Source organism: Malurus melanocephalus, unplaced genomic scaffold (assembly GCF_030028575.1).
Source record: "Malurus melanocephalus ecotype Western Australia unplaced genomic scaffold, MMel_1.1 scaffold_108, whole genome shotgun sequence".
Lineage (NCBI taxonomy): Eukaryota > Metazoa > Chordata > Aves > Passeriformes > Maluridae > Malurus > Malurus melanocephalus.
The window spans coordinates 1188753-1212593 of NW_026623340.1; the positions used below are offsets into that span (position 1 = coordinate 1188753).

The 23841-nt window shown below is 42.8% G+C and overlaps 1 protein-coding gene across 1 annotated transcript; it reads left to right on the plus strand.

The window, feature by feature from the left end:
* Positions 1-3232: 3232 nt before the first annotated feature.
* NCEH1 (neutral cholesterol ester hydrolase 1) lies at positions 3233-20425 on the plus strand. Its single transcript, XM_057369390.1, has 5 exons — positions 3233-3494; positions 10489-10717; positions 12189-12258; positions 14128-14299; positions 15670-20425. Exons 1-5 carry the CDS (start codon positions 3357-3359, stop codon positions 16285-16287), a joined length of 1227 nt encoding a protein of 408 aa, XP_057225373.1. The 5' UTR covers positions 3233-3356; the 3' UTR covers positions 16288-20425.
* Positions 20426-23841: the final 3416 nt, after the last annotated feature.

Consider the following 23841-nt stretch of genomic DNA (forward strand, 5'->3'; position numbering starts at 1 on the left):
AAGCCCTACAATTGCTTTATTTCACACTGACTAATTGCAATACTAATTTACAGTCAAAAAACCACCTTACCTGAGGTCCTTTTGTCACCTTTATGTACCTATTTCTGCCATCATTTTGCAGTTCCAGSCCAGGCTAACTTGCACTGGTATATCCACTGTTATTCTTACAAAATTCTCTGTATTCTTACAAAATTCCTTTTCATCCAGGTTTTCCCCACACCTGGAACCAGGGRCCAGGTTTCTTCTAGGTTTGGAACAAGTTCTGTAGTACAGGAGTCAATATTACTTGTTTCTGGAAAAGATACCGGTTATTGCACATTAATTTTCACTTAACCTCAAGACCTTAAAAAAAAAAAGTGTGTATAAAATGTGCCTGCAAAGAAAGCAAAACCTTATTATTGGGACAGGGGATTAGAGGTGATGTGATGCATCGCTTCTTAGTTAAAAGCTTAAAAAAAATAATATAATCAGTAACCAAATGTTCAGTACATAAATTGAGGGCCCCTGTGCACATGAGGACTTGCACATGCACTTGCATTAGCCATTTTTTAATACACTTGAAAATCCAGAATTACAAATTCATAAAGCAATCCTGGTGAACCTGGAGTCCCAGGAACAGAACACAGACAAATTTTAGGTAGCAATCACTTTGAAAATATGGCTAAGTTTGGTTTTTTTTAAAAAACAAGTGCATTTATCCTCACTAAAGGCTAGTACAGGACTGATGACAAAATAATTACTGTTCTTCATATGTSTGACATTTAAACATCAAAGTGCTTTTCTTATAAAAGGCTCTGAAATAGAAACACCCATTATTTTGTGTTCTGTAAAATGTAACATGCAGCTGAAACTTGCCACTCCTCCCAGTTATGCAGGCATCGGTAACCCAGCAGTAATAACATTTATTTTGTTGTCTAATAGTTGCCTCTAGCAGTGACACCCACAGGGAGAAAGTTTTAGGAGATTAAATGATTAAACAAATCCTGCCACCACAGCTATGTGGGAGCAGGGATCTCATACGTGTGGAAAAAAAGACAAGGAGGCCACACAGAAAAGCTGCTGGAAGCCCAGGAGGCCAAGGTGCCCTGTGTTGTCCCAGGAATTTGGCAGTCCAGCCCTATTTCTTGGCTTCAGGTGTGAATTTACATAGTAAACTGCTGTCTCCTAGATATCTTGCAAGCATTCTGGGGTTTAATTTATCTCTTTTTATATTTTTTTTAAACCAARGAATCTTTCTCAAACCACAGCAGTTTGTTGTTGGGCCTCATTTCCAACCAACTTCTTTTTAAGAACCTGAAAAACAACAGATTCCTGAAAGAGCCATTGATTCAGTTYAGCCAGACCAGTACTTTTCAAAGCGTGAGGAAGGGGAGAGATCAAGCACCAGATATATGGAGGGGATCAGTTGGGAGCATGAGAAACCTCAGAAAAATCCCATCTAACCTATTTTGAGGAGATTAATAGCTGAGAGAGGAGTGGGATACTCAGACCAGTTTTGCCCTGGTTTGGGAACAATGGGTTTTGTYGGAAGAGATGGGCAGCAGTTATTACAGTTGGTACTGAGCGTGGGTTTTAGGAGCAGGAGCTTGGGAAAGCAAGGGAACGGGGAAAGCATGGCAAGGGAGGCCAGGAAAGCTGGGCACAAGGTAGAAGACAAGGTATGAGCACAAAATAACACAGAAGGTACAACTAAATATAAAAACCTGGAAACCTCAGGAACTTACCTTGTACTGCTTTCTTGGCAAAGCTTCTTTCTTCACTTCTGTAGTCTACCCAAGCAGACTGTGAAAATCCATCTGCTGTTGTTATTAAAAAAGGTTAAAGATGCTTGAGGGTCTGACTTCATCACAAATTCCAGAAACTTTCATCTGCAACCTTTAGAATCAGTGAGGTAGCACTTCAGTTCCAGGAAAGCTGGACTAAAAGCTGACCTTTTACTTCTTAAAAGCATATTTTTCTTTTTTTACGTTTTCAGGTCAATTTCTAAAGGAAACYTGTGCTTTCCAGGATTCTATTTATATTTCTATATGACTTTTTAGTATTATCAATTCATTTTAATGATTGGCCTTTGTTAAATTTGGTGCTAATTTCATTTTTCCTGCATTAGATTCATAATGTACATGAATCTGGCTATTTAAATAGTTTAATTTGCTGAGGATCAGACTGTGACTAAGTAGTGAGTTGTGTGAAGGCTGAATTCTACAGTGTTTGGGATGAAAAAGATCTATTTAAAATTTTTTCTTGCCTTAGGTAAGAGAAATATTCCTGTGTTAAACCAAAATTGGTTACTGACCCATAGTAAAAAAAACAAAAACAAAACCCAAACAACTCCCAGTCCAAAATAAAATTGCAAAATAAATGTTTCTTAAACAAATAATCTTTCTGGAACCGTTTTGTGATGTTAAATGGAAAACAGCATGGTTTCTTCAGCTAAAATAAGGGTGTCCCTGAGTTCCTGGAAACACCTGGGATCCTCTCGAATTGACTTGAATTGATCCCTGTTACAGCCTTCATCTCACCCYTTCAGCCTCTGGGCTCAGTGGAGAAGGGCAAACCCTCCCTGAACATTGATGTTCCTGTGCTGTGCTGGCAAAGAGCTGCCACTGTGCATGTCTTCTGGTGCTATAACCCCAAAAAATGAGATACCAGGGCCAGGTCAGACAGGTATTGCAGCAACCTGGTCTAGTGGAAGGTGTCCCTGTCCATGGCAGGGGGTTTGGTCTTTAAGGTCTTTTCCAACCCAAACCACTCTGCAATTCCATGAAACTGGTGGGGTTTGYCTGTGGGTCGTGCTGACCTCTGCCAGGGCAGCCCCCAAAGAACCACTCAGCCTGAGGTGGGCGAAGGGTTTGGGTGTGCGTGCAGGGGTCAGGTGGGCACAGGGGGTGCCAGGAACAGGTGCGGGGTGCCAGGAGCGGGTCCGGGGTGCCAGGAGCGGGTGCGGGGTGCCAGGAGCGGGTCCGGGGTGCCAGGAGTGGGTCCGGGGTGCCAGGAGGCAGCAGATGTGAATGCCTTTGTTGGCTGAGCGATGGAGGAGCTCCACCATCCCACGTCTCGTGTGGCAGCACAGCCCCTTTCCCCGCGGGACCCCCGCTTGCCCCGGGCAGCCCGCCGGACGCTCCTCCGGGGCGGGTGCTGAGCGAGCCCGCCCGGGGGCGCGGCGGCTCGGCGGGGCGGGCGGGCCCGGGCGGGGCGGTGCCGGGCGGGCTCTGGGCTCTGGGCTCGGCTCGGGCCGGGCACACGGCCGGCGGGCCGGGAGGAAGCGCCGGCACTTCCTCCGGGGGAGGCCGGCCCGGGGGCGGTGCGCGCCCCGCGGGGAGCGCGGCGAGGCGGCCGCACACGGCGCGGAGGAGGCGATGCGGGCCGTCTGGGTGCTGCTGCCGGCGCTGGCCGCCCTGTCCGCCTACTATGTGTACCTGCCGCTGCCCGGCGCCGTGTCCGACCCCTGGAAGCTGATGCTGCTGGATGCCGCCTTCCGGGCGGCGCAGCAGACGGTAAGGCGGCCCCGGCACCGCGGTCTGGGGAGGCGGGCGGGCACCGGAGGCGCTCGGGAGCGCGGCCGCGGTGACGGTGCTCGCCCCGGGCATCCCGCATGCRGGAGGAGAAGCGTTCTCGGGTCCCGGTGTAACGCCCTGGCTCCGCGGCGAGAGCGGCARCACCGGGCGGGGCAGCCCCGGGTGTCGCCGCTGTCTGTCCGTCCGTCCGTCCGTCCCTCCGGCTCCCGGCACAGCCGCACCGCATGGGGCTCGGTCTGGTGTGCGGCTTGCRGGCTTTTGGTCAGGAAAAAGGAATTAGTGGGATTTAATCTGATCCGTTATGTATGCCTTAGGGGAAGAAAACATATGAATYTCTTTTAAGTATGAAACTGTCTTGATTAGTAATCTTATTACTAAAGAAAACGGAATTSTTGCTTTTTGTCACAAAGCAGTTGTTGCTTACTGATTTCTCCCATATTTTCTGCTAGTGTTTTTATGCTGACATGAAACAACAGAGATGGCAAAWTTTCTGATAATGGCTTTAGTAGTGAAGTTTGTTTTCTTCTAGGATTATTTGATCTTTCACAAGGACTGATCAGTCATGGTCAAGACTGGTATAAGGCACTATGTATGTGAAAGTAGAAAGTTATGTTTTTTACTTCAGTTGCTTTCTTTTTAATTGCAGTTTACTGTGTTGCTTTGAAATATGCAAAAGCTTGTAATTTGAGCAGATGATGATCCTTTCAAAACGGGATTAAATGAGTTAATGGACAGAGGGCTCATAAATGGACTAGGTGGGAATGTACCTGCTACGTTCTTGGTGCAATAACAGTGGGTAGTGGGAAAGATGAGGATAGTGGACCACGCAGTGTCCAAACTTGGATATTCTGCCTGAATAGCTTCTCTGGTTGCCACTCTGTCTCTGTTGGAGACAGAGGCTGTGACTACATGGATCACTCGGATCTTCCAGTCCACCTGAATAGCTGAATCAAAGCATGCCTCAAATTCAAGGCATGCTCAATGAAAGGATGAAACAATAAAACCTGGTCACTTCACCCTCTTGTATGTCTGACAGAAAATTATGCAATACGATAGCTTAATTCTAAAATTAGAGTAAAATCTATGGCTTGACATTCATTGGCTCTGTGTTTTTAACTCAAGTAACTGAATGCAGGTGCTCAGCTTGCCCAAATTYATTGGGAAGTAGGGACAGAAGGGCCATAGTACATGCCAGCATACACTGCCAAATCACAGTGTCATGGTTTGCCAGGAGCACCTGCATCAAGAACTTCTGGTTGAAGGAGACCTATCTTTAAAAAAATGCATGACTGTAACTATGTATATTTATGTTGCTCAGGTACACATTCAGTCTGTTTATGTGGGATGTTGGGCAAAGCTGCATTCTGTTGCCTTTAGCTTGAAGGCTGAAGAGTATCTCAAAATTTTGAGGTGGCCTAGRGGTCATAATGCCAGGAGGAGCTGGGAGAACAAAGCCTGGTGGGTGGCTGCTGAGCAGGCTGGTGGCAGGGCTGAGGTGCCCACATCTGCCCCTCTGTGGGGCAGGGAAGTCTGTGTTGGGGAAAGGGGTAATTTCTTAGYTGTTTGCATCTCTGGCCTTAGAAATAAAAACTTCCATGGTGAGATAAACTACTAAGTGTGTAACAGCTCCTGTAACATTGCTTGCAAACTGAAGGGAAAAACGAGTTTTACACAGAAGCATAAAGAATGTGCGTTGTTAGAGCTGCCCCATCACACAACAGGTGAGCCTTGGGGCATTTGTTGGAACTCAGCTTCCTCTTTCTTTCTCAGTCAGCTATTTCAAGGCCAAATGGTTTAACATTTCTCTGAGTGTGACTGTTGAACTTTCACCCACTTTTGAATGTATTTCAGCTTGCTGTTTATTCCTTTGCTTTATAAGTTTGATAGCAGACAGAAGCACCTTCTAATTTTAAAATCTCTGAAACTTACTTTCCCCCCACWAAYTTCAYGTGCTTCAAATATAATTAATTGTCTTTTGCTTATTTTGAAATAGATTTGTCAACACTCRGATGACTAAGTGTGACCATTTCTTGTTAGGGATAATGTGTTTGTTTGCTCAATTCATTAATAATCACTGTGAATAAAACACAATAGCGTTGTCACTGGCTTTCAGCGTACTAATGATAAGGTTTTTACATCTGSATGTAGAGTTTTGTCCCAGTCAGCTACAAATTTCTTTACAAGCTTGGGACTGAGTCAGTGTCCTGGCTCAGTGTGAGACTCCAACAAACGTTCAAACCTAATCACATGATTAAAAAGTGCATGATGCTTATAAGGCAGTTTCTCTGGGTAGGTTTCAAAACTTACTACGGAAGGGAACTGATACTGTTATCCTAGTCTTAAACTGGGGCAACAGAGATAGGAAAAGATGGAGTGCTTATCTCAGGTCACAAAAATTCCAGTGAAGGAGATGAAAACTGAGATGACTTTTCAGAGCCTTGTTCCCGCGCCTTCTTTCATGCCTGCTGCTGCCCAGAAAAAAAAAACAGAGAAACTAAGTCTTTAATTATATTAATGAATTGACGTGAAAATGCTTACCTGAGAAAGAGTAATTTTCCCCTCACCTGTTTCAAAATGGAGCATGGTAACAATTTTACATAAAACTGTGATATAACACAATTTGAGATCAGAAATTAAAAATTTATATATACATATAAATATGTATTCAGGTACATCAGAACTAATTTTCCCTGAAATTGGGAAGCCACCTGAAGGTTATTGTGGGATTGAGCCATAGATGTAACCATAGTTATTTTTTCAGTTGATGTCTGTTTAGAAGTGAACATTTCGTAATTCTGCTGTAACAGCGGTATTGATAACAGGTTTTTTTCACTTCTTCTTCTAAGCACTCTCCCTTAGAGGAGGAAAGAGAGCAGCACATGTTTATTCAAGTCCTTTGAAATCAGTTATTTCTGAACACTGCTGTCAAGACACTTACTATTCTGGTGCATGGCAAGGAAGAAGGGATTTTTTTTGGAATTGGGACAGCTGTTTGGAAGGATAAMTGGGTTGGCATAGAGGCCATCAGATAGACGTATATGGAAGAAGGTAGGCAGCTGTACAGGGCAGAAAACTCCTCATCAGCCAAGTGTTTCCTTTGTGCTTCTTTTCCAATCACTCCCTTTTGGAATAAAATCAGCCATGGGATATCAACATTCAGGAGCAAAGAGAACTGTTTTAACATTTTCATTTCTCTCTGTCCACGTATTTCGGAGGTTTTGACTTCTGGACAGATGTAAATCATCACTGTAGCCAGTGAAGTAAGTTGTTGATGTTTTTGAATTCAAGARCAGTCTTAGAATTGATTTATAGTAAAACAGGATTTTAGCCATGGCAGGTAGGTCTCACAGCACTGGCACCTGAGCAGAAACTGAACCAACTGAACCACCAAAAATCCTGTTTGCAGGAATGGGTAACTTTTGTCGCTATAAAAGCAGATAATTGTGGTTGAATAGGTATGTGCACAAAACCTTACATAAAAATGTAATCTAGATTTTTGTTTCTAATTATTAAGCTGAAAAACAGTCTTCCTATTTTCTTTCCAGTTCCATAGGAAATTCATAAAATTAAGAGCACTTGTCTTTGACAACTGTCTTTATCTAATAGTGTTAAAAGGACATGTTCTTTACTGGGCAACAGGACACTTGCACTGAGAAATAATTTTGTAAAATCACCCTTAAACAGGGTAAGCTGCCCGAAATGCACACAAAACAGTATATTCCACACACAGTTAAATGGGGATATGCTCCTGTTGATTTTTCTCTAATCTGTAACTCACTACAGACATTGTCATTGCCATTTCAGCCTCCAGTGTTTATAGAAGTAGGGACAGAAAATTTTTTTGTTTTTGTTTTTGTTTTTCAAAGCAATGTCAGAACTGACGATAGCATCTGCGTATTTTAAGGTAGGAAGATGAGTTTTAGACAGTTGAGCCTTGCAGTTGCAGCATCATTGCTCAGTTGAGTCATGAGTGAGATTTGGCTCAGTCCCAAGTAGTGCTGGATGTTAAGAGCCCTTTGCGAAGTTGCTGATTGCACCAAAGCCTGAAAGCCCAGGGCAGGACCTTGGTTGTGCCCGGCTGGGAGGGCACTGGGGACAGCAGCTGATGCCTCTGGACCATCTGGGGTTGCTTTTGTGTGCTGCAATAATTCTGTGGCTAAAGGTCAGAGCCAGGGTTAGCCAGGGGAGCCATCTGAGGACAGAGTCCCAGTGTGCTGAGTAGCATTAGGGGTTGCTGGACATTAGCAACAGAAACTTTTGGGTTACTTTTTTGCAATACAGAATGCATGACGATTGTGAAATYCAAGTCCTTGGGGTAGGTGGGGTTGTCCATTAAATTACCAGCTGAGGAGCCAATAATAGAATCTGTATAATTTAGGGACAGATATTGGTGATTAAAGGTGAAGTAGTGGTGCCTGTTTTCAAGTGGTTACAGCAGTTTGTTCATTCTGCTCACTTTTTATCACAGCMCTAACTCTTTTCTKCATTTACTGMAAAATTTCTCCTACATCAATKAAATCTTTCAGTATCTGGTACCCMTTATCAAAGAATTTACCAGAAGGARGGTATCAGTCTTGAACARTTCAGTCTCTAGGGAGTCCCTGCATAGTCCTTACCCTAGAATCTCRATATGGGAATGTCTTGGTGAAAGAGAAGGAGTTCTTGCTGCAGAGGGAAAAGTTGCAGCTGTGACTCAGAGTGAGCAATGTGCCAGCCACTCTCTGGGCCAGTTGCCCACAGGCTTTTCGTCTTCATACTATCTCCTCTTTCTTTCCAGTAGTCTCTTTACTTCCTTCTTTTCCTTATGTTTTCTTTTCCTTTTCACTAGCTCTTAGTATTGCAGCACTGTCTGCTCTCTCTTTTCGCCAGAGATCATCACCATTTTTGACAAGGCACTCCTAGAGGAGAGTTGGCCAACCACATCTTCTGCCAGGAGTATTACTACAGACTGTTAAGATATTATATATATTATTTTAATATTTAGAGAGAGGAAAAGAAAAAGGTTTATTTGTGAGAACTTTGGACAAGATTGGCTCTTCGCCAGCAACAGGTGCAATGTCTTGTAAATGACAAATCAAAAGGCTGATTAGGCAGATTGGCTTACAGAGAATCTATCTGATAAATGCTTGGCAAAAAGCTGCCTATGTCTGACAAATAATTAGGACTGTTGCCTTTGTGCCCTGATGTAGAAAGCTTCTCTTCCAGATTTACAGATTCTTGGAAAGAGTGGTCAATTATAGGGAAAATAAGCATGAAAGAGCACGTTAGCCTGTAGATGGCCAGGGTGCTCTGTGGTTTGAAGAACAGAGCAAAACAGTTCTTGGTAAATACCACTAACTAGCCTTGAAAACAAAACATTCCTGATTCCAGGGAACATGTGGTAATCTTGTCTACRAAGAATGCAAACTAAAGTGGGAGAAAACAAAAAGGAGATGTCTGTTGCAGTGCAGTCAGGCTAAAAAAAAAATCTACAAAAATGTTATTTTCTTTAGCAATATATCTAAAACTGCTTCCCAGTGGTTACCTCCCCTGGGAATTTCCAGGGGGCACAGAGGGGATTGGACCTTTATGTGGTTACATCAGWGGCAGCCCAACAAATTGTGTGCCAAATTATTTATAGAACTATTGCTCTTCAGATTTCAAACTAGTCCTGGGCTTTCCTGTGGGAATTTTAAGTAACGGTGGGAGAAAAGCATGGGCTGAAACTCAGAGATAAAAACAGCCTTGTGAATTCAGCATTTCTTCCTKCTGGGTGGATATTTTGTGTTTCTTCTCCCAGTGAAAAGACTTGCAGTATGAAGAAATGATATCCCATCCAAAAAGCAGCAAATGTTTTAAAATTTGGATTCCTACCAAACCATCTCAGCAGGGTGATGTTACCGCAAGTTAAAGTAAAAAAAGAAAGTAATTTTTGTAAATCCTTGTTTTGGAACTGGATTCCTCTCCTAGGTCACATAACATTGTATTTGGCTTCAATTTTTGGGATTTTTTAAAAATATCAAACGTGTCTTTTTTTCTACAGCAATTTCCCATATCTAGGGGCTGTGCAGAGCCTTTTCTGTACAGCAACTGAATGAAAGCAAATATTTAATTTTTTTAACATTCAAACTAATTAGGAAAGATTAAAAAAAATTACATGTAAGAGGTTGTGGATGTAAGAGACAGGAGTGCCTTGAATCCCAGYACTGTTTGCTGAGAGAAACAGGTTTCTGATCGAGACAGGGCAGAATTTTAAAAATAAACATGGAAAGAAAAGTCCTGGATAGCCAAAGGGGATAAAATCTCTCAGAAGGATAAGATCATTCTTCAATTTCATAGTKCTTTGCTCTCATAAAGATGTAACACGCTTGAGTGTCTGGGGTTGAGAGAAAGTATCCTTAACCTACTGTTATTCTTGGCTAGTGTTTCAAATCTTTCCCAACTCAGCAGGTAAAYGCAGGACAAGCCAAAAATCACCATTTTATTCCTTTAAGACTATTCCTGTTTCCAAWTTTTTTTGCAGTCCTTGGGAACTTTTCTTAATTTGGAAGTAGAAGAAAGTACGCTTTGGGGTGGAACAAGGAAAATAAYCTGCATTTTTGATACTTTTCCACCAAAAAGCATCGCCTGTGTGGTATTGCCCTCTGCTGGCTCCAGTCTGAGGAGTTTCACAGGTCCCCTTGTGGAACATGAGGTTTGTCCCCTTCCAAGGTGTCTCTATCAGAGGATCCAAGTGCTCGTTCGTGGATGTGATCAAGGAAGTGCTTGTGGTTTGATTATTTGTGACCACAGAAAATGTTTTATGGACAGTGTTTTGTTTTAATACAACTCTAAAAGCATTAAAGGTTCGTGATACTATTTAATTTACCAGTGAATAGTGTAAGAATTGTGTAGGACCCCCTCCTTTGAAGGCAGTTGCATTAAACATTGTGGCAGTGTATGATATGCTCTGAAGTAACAGAAATCTCTTTTCTTTTTCTTTTCCCCTTACTAGTGTCACCTGATTCACTATCTGAAACTCAGCCATCACTTGATAGTCCTGAATTATCTGATTTGCACCTTTGACAAGCTGAAGTCTGTCTCCTCCGAAGACATTAAAATCTCGGATGCTGTTTTTGACGGTGTGGAAGTGCGAGTGTTTGAACCTCCTGCCAAGGGAGATGAAAGCCTCAAGCGCAGCGTTGTTTACATCCACGGAGGGGGCTGGGCCCTGGCGAGTGCAAGTAGGTGTCTGCCAGTAATTAAACAAGGTTCCAGGCTGCTTTTCTCCTGGCAGGAAAAGCCAAAAGCTCTTTTTCCTGCCAGGAATGACAATTTTGCTAAGATGTACCTGAATTCAGTATTAACTGTCTTCACTCTGGTGGATCGGGTCTAAGGAGAGAAGGAGAATAATAKGAACACACAGCAGAAGTGCTTATCTTATCTGCATGTGAGCTGCAAAAGGACCAAAAGGTTAATTTTGTTACATCCTGCAAGGAAACAATAGCTTGTTGATTGAAATGCTGGATGTCTGGGTGGGCTTGGGCCAATCCCCCACTTTCTGAGGTAATGTGCTGAAGTCCATCCTTGGTGATGAAGATCCAGTGGCTACCTGTAAGGAAATTACATGGGTTTGCCCCATTTTCAAAGAATAATTAGCAGTAGAGTGACCTGATCCACACTGCATGTAACAGCCTTGCCAGTGTTTGGTTGTTAARTAACACCTACCTGGGAATACACACTGCTGGGCACAGACAGGGGCAGTGTGAGGGAAACAGGTACAGGCTGGTTCCTCTAAGGTTTGCTCCTTAGGGAATACAACCACCACTATCATAATTACTGTAAAATTAGTTCTGTTTACTCCAATTAATTTGGAAACCACAAATACGATCAGAAGAAGTGAGGTAGTTATAGGCAGTGATAAGGAAACCACTGATTCCTTCCACATCATACAGGGGAGAATCAGCCTTRGGAGGAGAAAACACGTGTGGTTCCTGTGGCTGCTCTGACATCCAGAGGAGAGGATCCAGAAGGCTCTGAGAGCATAACCTCCTGTTTGTTAACCTCCTGCCTGCATCATTTGTTCTGTAATAGCTGGCATATGACTGTGTGCAAAAAGTTTATTTTAAATTTCTGCACTTTGTCACGATGATTATATCTCGGTTGTGTCAGATGTATCCCTGATCCTGAGGTGCAAAATTTAATGACACAATTGCTGCACCTAAATATAAACTTCTAATGCTGGACACTTAAAACATTTAGTGTCCTAGTATATTTTGTAGTACCAGGAGCCAACGATTAAGCAACTGGAAAGGAACAAAATTAAAGATAATCAGTCTTCTGATAAATAGGATAGCTGTGATTAATCCTCCCTTGAATGAGTACTCAGCTGACATTATTAGGGCAACTCATTTGAGTCAAAGCAATKCACAATTATAATAAAATGTACCACGGGCAGTGACTCAGGCAGGTGTAACTCTCTCTGGATGTTAATGCCCCCAAACCACTGGGTACCTTAAGTTTTGCCCAGAGGAGAGAATTGTGGTAGGTGGGCGAAATGATGTCTGAAATCATCAACAGGAAGGAAGCATTAGATTGCAAGGCTTCTCAAACTGCTTATATTTGTGTGGTGGCTGTATGTTTTCTGGGAARGCTTGGGTACAGCTTTCTGGCTATTGACTCACGTGTCCCTAACATCRTGTCCTTCCCTTCCAGGAACAAGCCTTTACAACAATCTCTGCAGAATCATGGCTGAATCTCTGAATGCTGTTGTTGTCTCCGTTGAGTAAGTAATCTAAAACTGATCAGGTAGTTTCTAGGTATTAGAAATAGGTAATATGGTTATTTTAGTTTCACCTCTGCTAGTGACTTCTGTGTAAGGCTTTAGCTTGGACAGTGATTCTCAATCCCAGTCTGATACCTTTATCCTTTTAAAATTGGAATAGTATCAGAAATTCATTTGGGTTTCTAATTATTTTAGAATACACTGTGGGGTCTGGCAGTTTCCTGCTGCTCTCACAATSTCCCACTGTTCCAGTCATCTCTTTCAAGCCTTGTGTTTCCCTCAAGAGTAGAGGACTGCCAGACAACAGAGAAGCAGGGCTGCTTTTTGAACATGTTGAACAATTCCAATGCAAACAAACCTCTTGACTAGCTAAATGCATTACCTAGATGACTCCAGCTTGATTGGTACTGTTCCCATCTTTATTGTCAACTTCAATATTTGCTTTTGCAAACCAAATCACTTGATAAAATTACTCAAGTTTCCCACCTGCAGTTCATTACATACCAAGCTTTGGGATCTAATTGCAACTTAATTATATGGAGTTGATGTTACTCATTTAATGCTTATTATAGTGTACTTTAAAGGGTTGGGGGATGTTGGTGTTYGGTTTTTACTGTTTTGTTTTCTATTGGTAGAAACAAGGAAAACTACAAAAGCAGGTGTTGGTTATTCCATACAAGCAGCAATCACAATATTGAAAAGTTCCTTATTATTCATTTTCTGATTTATGTTGGTTTAATTCTGCCTTTTGCCCTGAGTACTATTTACCTCTTCTCCTTAACCATTAAATCCTTCAATCAAGGTGTTCATACTCAATTAGTCAAGTCTAATTAGATTCCTCATTGATCTAATTGCACATCTCACTTTCACAATCTATGCACAGTCTCTTACACAGTTTTGCAAGGAGTTCCCAAAAGGCAAAAGGACACTCTCATATTCCTGTAGATACAAGATATATAGGTTGCTTTCTGACAGCAGGGCACAACTGGAGTTTGAAAGTTGTAATCTTAAATTTAAAATTTATTCTGCTTGTGAAACTTCTTTAGCTTACAGTCTAAAGAAGATGTTTTGAATCAGAAAACTGAATTTTGGATTGGTTGGCTCTACTGCAAATGTGGAAAGTCTGTAATTTGAAAAGCTACAACTCTGGGATTTCCAATTATTCAGTAAATACAAATAGATTCCTGAGAAGATGAGGAAAYCTCATGTCTGGGGTTCAGCTGCTGCCTCTTCCTGGAAGATTGCTTGTTCCCTCTGTGCCTCCATCTCCCCACCCACCCAAGGCGGGTATTTCTGCTCCTCTCCTTGATAAAGGAAAGGAATTATTGAATCTGCTGCTTTGGAGCAAATTGGCATTACTTAATTTCTCAGCTATTGTTCATTTTAGGGTACAGGGGATAACAAGATTCGTTCTCTCCTGACACCAGTAAAATTTTGGGAAGCAGAATTGCTTAGGTTTTTGGCTCAAGAATGTGTTGGATGTATGTGATTTACTCTCCCTGGTACTTGTTAAGGTGGGAATTTGGATCAAAACCAGGCAGAATGTGATGACTCCCTTGCCAAGGGTGTTTTCACTATTTATTTTTATAATGTGTGATGAAATCCTCTATTGAGAAATACTGGGAAAGTGCTGCACAAATTTATACTCTCTTGGTATTACTCATGTTTATTAGGTTCATTTTAATTTTTCCAAATTAGAACATTAATTATAAGATTAAGTCTTAACTAAGTATTACACACCTACTTTTCCCGTAGTATTTATCCTAATGAAATAACTTCCAGTAAGAGTTATCTGGTATCTCTAAATCCTAAAGGAGAGGTACARTGAGGGAGAGGTAAGAATTGTTTCTCATCCCTTTTCTTTTGCAGATACAGGCTGGTGCCCGAGGTGTGTTTCCCTGAGCAGTACCACGATGCTCTTCGTGCCACGAAGCATTTCCTGCAGCCTGATGTCCTGGCTGAGTATTCAGTGGACCCCAGTCGAATTGCMATCTCTGGGGACAGTGCAGGGGGGAATCTGGCAGCTGCTGTGTGCCAGCAGGTAACAACCACTGTGTGTTTTGTATTGCCCCACAACAGCCCAGCTCGGAGAGGCTGGCAGGTTCTTGGTGCTGAGTGGCAGAAAGCCAGAATCTGCTCATTTTTCTTCTGTAAAGTGACTCAGTCACTGCATGAATCACATAGGTTGTGGTGTGTTATTACAGTCACAAGTTGTTGTGGAYCAGAGTTTTAAGAGCAAGTAGCTAAATGACTTTTTTTTTTTACTCATTTTATGGGTATGCCTATTTTTCCAAGTAGGCATAATATATTAATATGGTTTCCTATTTTTAGATAATTGTCTCTGGAAATATGCTTTTATTTCTTTCAAATACAAATGAATGACAAAAAATATAGTAAATGGAGCTTTAATTCTTCTGTTAAATTGCCTTCCTGTAGCATTTTGAAATTTTAAGGAAATTTCTTTTGTGTATCTGCAGTTTAAATGTAATCTGAATTTGATCTAGTAAAGAGTCTAAAGGAAGCCTGAGGCAAGTAATAATACTTTTCATGGTTGAATGAAATATTATTATTACTAACTTATTCCTATTGCCATAACCATTAGTGATAAGAAAGCAGATACCATGTGCAGACAACTAATTATCCATGACAACCTTGCAGTATTGAATTAGGGTGAAAATATTAATAAGAGACAATTACAATAAAAGTTTCAATATTGAGGACTGATAAACATGATAATACTGTGTTTTGGGAAAAGCATCCCTAATTCGATTTCCTCATGCATAATTCTATTTAAACAAGATGAGACATGATAGAGCACTGAGGATCTTGGRTAGAAGATGAAACAAAGAGTTTGCTGATTCTTCCTGTAAGCAGTCAGGGGGCACCAAATGTATAATTGATAGACTCAGATTAAATTCAGGTCGAGTGAGACACAGGGAGATGCTTCTGCACCAGGTGAGCCTTCGTTAGAAGAAATTGTGGGTGCCAGCAGTGTACACTGGCTGAAAAAAAAACACAATTAGATCAATTCGTGGAAGACAAGTCCATGAAAAGCTCTTAAAAGCAAGAGCAGCTCCTTTGATTCAGGAGATCCTTCCTTTGCCACTTGTTCAGTTGGGCACTGGGTTAAGGAAATACCACTTTACACGTTTTTTTCTTCTTAATCCTTTCAATAAACGTCTGTCACTGATTTCTGTTGGGAACAGGATACTGGGTCTGTGTGAATGGCCACCTTACGAGAGGGTAATAAGATCAGGCTGCTGATACTTCAGACAAAACAGCCACATTACCTGCATAAGAGCAGAATTCCCTCTAAAATTGCCAAATGAATGTTTGCTTTTCTGTAGTTCCACACTGATATATGGTGGTTTTCTTTGTGATTTTCAATCCTGTTCTGCATTCTTTGCACAGCTCAGCAAAGAGGAGGATTTGGCCGTCAGACCAAAACTGCAGGCCTTGATTTATCCGGTGCTGCAGGCGTTCGATTTCAACACCCCTTCCTACCAGCAGAACATGAACATGCCCGTGCTGCCTCGCTTCGTCATGATCAACTACTGGATCTATTACTTGAACGGCAACAGCGAGCTGGCTCCCGAGCTGCTGATCAACAACCACACCGCGCTCAACGTCGGCCGCGCTCTGTCCTTCCGGCCGCGCCTCAACTGGACGTCCCTGCTGCCGCCGTCCTTCAAGAAGAGCTACAAGCCGGTGGTGCAGAGCGCGGGCACGGCGGCCATCGTGGAGCAGCTGCCGGCCCTGCTGGACGTGCGGGCGGCGCCGCTGCTGGCGGACGACGCGACGCTGGCGCGGCAGCCGCGCACCTACGTGCTGACCTGCGAGAACGACGTGCTGCGCGACGACGGCGCCATGTACGCCAAGCGCCTGGAGCGCGCCGGCGTGCCCGTCACCCTCGACCACTTCCACGACTGCTTCCACGGCTGCATGATCTTCACCGTGTGGCCCACGGATTTCTCCGCCGGAGTCCAGACCAGGAACAGCTACATCAAGTGGCTGGATGAGAACCTCTGAAGGGAGGGCTCCGTTGGAAGGTGTGGGATAGAAGAGCCAACGATCCAAAAGTGCACTTTTCCGAATGCTGACTTCGCCATTCAGCTGCAGCTGCTGGGGGTACTGACCACTGTCTGCAGCATTTTCTAGCTCCATTGGTCTTGCCCCATAAAGTATTTTGAGAAGTATTTTTTCCAACTTCGATTTTTTTTTTTTTTCCAACTTCTCCCAGATGACTGTTGAGCCAAATATGGACACGTGTTGAGCAGGGGGATCAGCATTCCGGCGGGATTCTTAACTGGCTGCAACTTTTAAGCTTTGACTCTTAATTAGGTACAAAGGCCCTGGCTTACAAGTGATGTGAGATAAAGCCTAACACCTACATCTACTTCTGAGAATGTAAAAGCCTGAGCTTGTTTACAACAGTGTTGAGCACCTGATGTAAGAGGGAGAACACTCAGGGCTATTTGAATAACAAGCATGGATTTAGGTGTTGGCTTTTTGGCACAGACAAAGGATTCATTKAAATATTTAAAAATATTTTTTAAAAAAGGTCATCTAGAMAGTTAAAATTATGCTGGACAAGTCTCTTAGCCAAACCTGTAATTCAGTTTAGGAATTTGGTCTTTACTACCTTCTAAATATTTATATTTTTTAAAAGTAYAGGATTAAATATATTTTGAATAAAAAGTATAATAGCATACACACATATATGTAAGATAAAGTATTATGTGTAGCAGCAGAATCTGGGTTTCTTATGTGAGTGACCTTCAAAGCTGACTACTGATTTGGCTAAAGAATGTGACTTCATCTATATTTAAAGCCTCAGTTTCTCCTTACAGAAAATACTGACCTTACTATAAATAATCTGCTGTGTGGTTTGCACTAATGTTTGTAATTAATAGTAGAAGTTTTTGTTCATTGACTTTTCTTTTGTGCTTGTAGTGTTTATTGTATTCCCTGCTTCTTGAAAGGAGGGAAGCMAGTGAATGGAAGTGGGCTCCAATCTATACAGAAGATTTAAATTTGAGCTTTGCAACTGAACTCTGTTTGTCTTGCAGACTGATCCAAAACTCTAGGTAAGGTGATCTCTCTACWGGGCCGCAAAGCTGTGCAGTTTGAGCCAGCCTGTAAAGTTCAGACAGGTGGGACAAGGGAGTGAAACCACTTTGTGACAGTGTCTGTTGTCCAGGTTGCTCACAGCTTGCAGAAATGAAGGTGGTGTCATAAGCACAGAGGAGAGAGTGGGAGATCAAATTCATCCTCAGCTTTACCACAGACTTCCTGTGGGACCCCAGGAGAGCAGCATCATCTCCTTATGCCCCACTTGTGCAGGGGAGGGAGCAGTGATTTCCTCCCTCACAGAGGAGCTGTGGGGCTGAGTTCTCCAGCCTGGGTGAAGCACACGGATGTGAATGTGACTGCAGGCACTCAACAGCTCCATGGCTTTTGACTTTCCATCCTTCTGCAAGGGCTGGCTCTGATCAGCCTGTCCCACGTGGGGAATGCTGCTGGGCTCGGGTCCTGCTGAGCAGTTGGTTCCCCTCTGTCCTGGYTCCTGTCAGGAACCCTGAGGCGAGGATTCTTGGTCCTTGGAGATCATGACAAAGGCAGTTTCATTAAAGCATGCCTTATGGCAGGATTCTGAAAAGCTCTTCAAAAAAACCCATCAGGTACTGGTAGACCAGTACTGCCTTCTGACATTTGAAATATATACAGAAGAGTCCACTGTCACTGGGATTTAAATGAAATAGGAGAATGGCCTTGCTCAATCACCACTTCCTAGAAACACCAGGTTGTTAACGGGGTTGTGTGCATTAAGAAAAGCCATTAACGAGGCAAGGGCTGGATGTCAGCTCAGTCATGCAGACCAAMACTMATTCCCAGCACAGTTCACACYGAGATCACAGGGCAAAGCTTTTTCMATAGTGGCCCAGATTCTTCTTCCATTTAGCATTTACAAAGACKCAGTGGAATTAGAGCAGCCAAGTGACAATGTGAATCAGAATAAATTTTGATCAAGAAACCCAATTAACACTGCAGAGRAATTCAAACCTTTTGTCTGTATTTAAATTCTTTMCTCMTTTTTCCCGTAAATACAACTYCAGTAGATAGATTGTATGCTTGAAACAGACACGAACCAAAATTRTGTCTGTTCAAAAGACATAACTAATCTGGTCCAGAGTCCCTTCCCTTAGTATGGAGACTGTTACATTTACCTGACTTTAAACTATGAGTAAAATAGTAAAAAAAAAATCACTATACTGAGTTATAACAACAGGCTTCCTGAATTTCCCACTAAAAGACTAAACCCAYGTCAGAAAAGATGTAATTTATATCTACTCACTGTCATTAAAAGATAATATAACTGTAGTACTGGAAAAAAAAGTGTTTAATATTCATATAAATCCTATCATAATTAAGTTTTCCTGAAAGCTTTCTGCAAAGCTTTAGCGCAGCATTTGTTTATAGCTAAGTTATAAATATCTGTTATGAACCTAAACTGTAATTGCTGCTGGTTTTTTTAACTGAAATGAAAGGGAGAGCTGGAATATATTTATATATATTCATGGAGTCGGTTGTAAATTTCCTTCATGCACTGAAGCACATTAAAGTCTTGGCACAAGGAATGGTAGTAAGTTTATAACTGGAGTGGCCGTGTTTACGAAGCCCTCAGCAGCCTGGTGTGCTGTCTGAGATTTCAGCACCACGTGGAATGATGCACATAATTAACTCATTCTGTCAGAGCATCTGCACTGCTCTGATCTCACAGCTCTGGGGTTTGATATCTGACAGCTGCAGAGACACGTGAGGAATCCTACAACATGGAAAACAGGTCTGAGTCCCAGCTCCAAAAAAACCTTTAGTACATAGCCGCACAAGACACTGATCAAACTCAGCGTAAACCTTTAGTAAGTGTTAGTCCAACCCCAGCTTTCCTCCTCTGCTTTGTCCTCCTTTGCAYACCCTCCCTGTGCCCCAAATTGAAAGGTTTGTGTTGTTAAAAGCTGCTAGGAAGGGATTCAGGGTTACAGAAAGCAGGTGCCTGACAGCAAGGGATTAAGATTGATCCATGTTACAACACCTGGATTTGTTCCTGTGTTTTCCTACATCTCCAAGTGTTTCCTCGGGCRTGTCTTGCACCTTTGTCCCTTGGTTGTGTCACAAAGCAGTTTAGGGCACTTTGCACGTTGCAGGATCAGACCAAGTGTTTGTAGCAATATTTCACCTGTGCACGGCAGAGTCTTCTCTGGAGGAGACACTCAATAAGTTTGTCTTTTTATCTTTTCCTTAAATCARTGAGCATGGCTATATACCTTTTGTAGGTAGCTTTCCTTCCCCTTCTACAAGTAGACTTTATCCCTCTGTTGCAAAAATACCTTGTTCCTGATGGCCATCAAAGCATTCAAATCAAAGCTTTTTATTTTTTTTAAAAAAAGCAAAAATAGCAAAATCAGCTTGCATAACAGAACGTATAGGCATTCATATCCTGCTTTTGTAGACCTGAGAACTCTATTAGTAGGTCCTCAGTTTCTGGCTAATATTTGCAGGAATAAATGAAAATTTTGTCTCCCTAGCTGAGAACCTCTTAAAAGATGGTTTTCAACATTTCTGGAAGCCAAGACCTCTTTCAAGAGGTTTCATGATGCATAAAAATAACAAAAAAGTTGAATTTCCTAACCTTCATCTAAGTAATTTCAAAATTGCATTCCCAGCCAAAATAGAAAGGTCRTGWGTTTTAAGACCTACAAACTAAATAGAAATGCTTTACTTTTAAAGCACTATTTTGTAGTCTTTGGGCCTCTTACATTTTTTTGATATCTTACCTAACTTTACTAGAAACTTTTAAAAATAAAAATATTGGAAGRAGATAAACTTGAGCTAAACCTTTTAAGCTGCTATGATCTGTAACAATGATGTTAAAAAAACCCAGCTGGTTTAATGTTCTCATATTTATGATGTTCAAACCCCAACATACAACATACTTGATGTGAATGCATTCAATACCTTATGCATGACTGGTTTTTGCTGTTTCTCCCAGAGCAGGGGAAAGATTTGTAAGATCTCATTACCAAGTGTGATTTGAGATGTGCTATCAAAATGAAGAACAAATAAATAAAGTGAAATATACCTGTGATTTATTTTATTTTTCCCAGGACCATTGATGTTGTTTTTCTGAGTGTTTCCAATTTGATTCTTGGTTGTTTTCAAGGCAGGAGACTCCTGTGTGTCCATGGGCTGTGAGAGTCAGCTCCTTGTCCTTCACCAGATGATTAATGGTGACCCCATCTGCTGGTGCTGAGGAGGGGACAAACCTGCATGGGTGCTATTCTTCTCCTTCAAGATAAACAGCAGAGCTCACATTCTCAGTCTGATGCATAAACACATTTTTATGTGTCTATAGCTTACGTTTATGTTTAAAATCTGGTTTAGCCAGTGAAAGCGCAGGTTCCTTTTTCATTCCTGTTTGCCTTCCTTTCACTTTTTCTGAGCTGTAACCCATTTTCTGTTCCTGCTCTTTCATTTAGGAAAAAACRCTTCAAAGGACTTACAACCCTATTTTTTAAGCCAGCAAGAGTCATACTCCTGCTTGCATTAATTGAATGCATTAAATTGAATGCAATAAAAACAGGCTGGGCCTTAYAGAACATTTTTTTTCCAGTCATGTGTTCTCAGATGTTGTAAAAGCTCTGACAGCGCAGGGCTTGGCAAGGCCAGGGCGGTGCCACCCTCAGCCAAGTGTGCTGTGCCCACATCCCGTGCCTGCCTGTCCCTGTGCCCTGTTTCCCACCTCACACCCTCAAGTGCAGCAGCAGCGAGTGCTCACCCAGGTGTGCCTGACACAGCTGGATCCCAAAATCCTTCTGCATCCCACGTGGCGGGCTGCTCCTTGCCTCACACTTAGAAACCTCTTTGGAGCTGGGCCATGTTTTGTTTKTGTTCATCCTCAGGGGAGACATACGTTTTCTCATGGCTCTTACTTCCAGTTTTTCTGGCACTAATCCAATGGCATTTATTTCTTTTATAAGTGTTGTCTAAGCTGACAGCACATCATTAATATAAGACTAAATTTACTCCTAACAATTATTTATTCAAAATTATTTTTCTACAGCATTTTAAAGAGTTTATCAACTATTCAGCAGGAAGACAGACAAAAGACAACCAAAAAAAGAAACCCTGCAATGGCTCCTTTAAAACTACTTTTACATAAACTATTTCTTAAATTAATTTTCAGACTTAAAATATTGTAGAGAACACTAAATACTCCCATTACAAGTATTTTTTTCTGAAGCAGAATCTCAACAACCCCCAACACTTGCCATCATAAGACAGCCTAGGGGTATAGGAAAGGCAGAATGTGTTTGAAGAAAGAATAAATTTTACATTGAAAGGCCTAAACCAGCCAACAATAATTGCTGTTAAAGAAAATTTCCTCTCCCTCCAGCAMGGTGCCAGGATCAGGGGAGGTGCAGCACAGCCAGTGCCACTGAGAGGTGGGATTCAGGAGGAAATAAAGGAATTCTTCCTGTTAACCCAGTAATTTCATAACAATTCCGGTCCGAGGGTTTTAATTAAAAGACAATAATTTGCAGTGTAGCCAGCAGAGGGAGCRTTTAAAGCAAAATCCGGTGCACCAGTTTGTAAAAGCGCGCTTTAAAGCAGGAAGCGTTATTGTGGGAACTGCACCAAAATATTTGGGGCAGCCCCGCCGTGACTTGTGAATTCATGCACGGACAAGGCAAAAAGTCAYGCCAGTGGGGAATTACTCAGGCTTSTCGCGAAAACAAAAATAYCCCCAAGCCGAACAGCACCTCAGCACCATTCCATGCCGGGGATACCCCATCCCKGGAAATGTTCCAGGYCAGGTTGGACGCGGCTTTGAGAAACCTGGCATGGTGGAAGCTGTCCYCACCCACGGCAGGAGARGATGAGCTTTAAGGTCGCTTCCAAGKCAGCATTCTGTGATTTCCCAGCGTGAATCACCGAGCCCGGGCACGCTGTCAGGGTTTCTCCGGGACCGGCGGGGTGTGTGCGGTGTCCGGGTTCGCTGCTCTGCCCGTGCGTGCCTCCCGTCCGCAGAGCCGAGGGTGCACCAGGGGAACCCTCTCCTCTCTGCCCAGGCTGTGGGACACGCTCCTGGAGGGCTGCATTTCCAGCGCTGTCTCCATTTCACRCACAAACACCGGTCCGTGTCACTGAGGGCTGCGGGAGGCACAGCAGCATCTCCAAAAACCTGCAKAGAGCCGGGAGTGCCGCTGTAAATGGTGCATTTCAAACCCCAAGGGTAACACCGAAGAAGTGTTTCTGCCCCATGCCGTGGCATCTCTGCTCTTATATTGGTGCRTAAGGCAACTCACTGTAAGAAAAAAGCAATTCTTACAGCCCTTGTACACCCTTTTCTTGATGCTGGGAGGAGGAGATGACCTTTCCAAGAGCCCCACTGGCAAAGGAGCCCTGACACTCTGGTTCTGTGGGAGCCAGAGGTGCATGGCATGGCCAGCAGCAGGGTTTGGGTTATTTCAGCTGTCAGGTGAGTTACCTGAGATGTTTTTCACACACAGCCACATTCACGGGCTCCGTGCTGCATCAGCTGCCATCACATCCTCTGCTGCTGTGGGTGATGGAGCCTGCAAAGCCAGAAGAGCTCAGCAAAGCACCACTGCACTTTTGGTGTGGCTGTATCTCTTACAAGGAGTTCTTTCCTCCCCAAAAAGTCCTATCCTGAGGWGCATGCCAAGGCAGGAGTCAGACATGCTGCCTCATTTCCCAGTGCAGCCAGAGAGGCTCAGTGTGACAGGTCAGGGCCTGCACCCAGTGCTGGGGCTCCAAAAAACCCTGCAAAAACAAAAAAAAATCTGCAAAAATTCCCCAAAACCCCCAATTTCCTTATGCATTCCTATTTCTCATGACCAGTTCCTCTGCACAAGTGAAGCAGAGCTTCCCAGCCTTTCCAAATGCCACACCATTACATTGCAAATCCTGTTTTTGGTGGTCTGTGAGGACAGTCAGGGAAGATGCCACGTGTCATTTCACAGCAATGCATTGGGGCTGGATTTGAGCACAAAGAACCAACTGCTTCATCCAGGTCCKGTGTGATCTGCTAAAATACCAGGTGATTAATCAGAGATCAGAYATTGTACATTTGTATTTCATGTTAAACCCCAGAGTGGTGGCCTATGGACAGGACATCTGGAATGAAAGGAGCCTCTTTGGGCACAGACACTGATTTAATTGGGTGCTGGCCAGCTCCACAGTAGAATTATGAAAATCAAAGGCAAAGCTACAAATGTGATAAAGGCCTATCACTGTCAGGGATGTGGTGAAGCTGGTGAAACAGAAGGTTTTTAAGCACACTCTCAGAAAATGCTTACTGTAAATTATATTTGTGTATATGTGTCTATATATAACACATATATAGATATAAAGTGACATAGCACAAACCTAGAACCACTTCATTAAGGATTGTAGGCTGGCTCTAGGTTTATAATGGTCCTTTTAGTCAGGCTAAAATGACAACATTAGCATTAATTTGGGCTCAGGCCTTTTATTTTCATAGGTGTCATCAYCTTGATC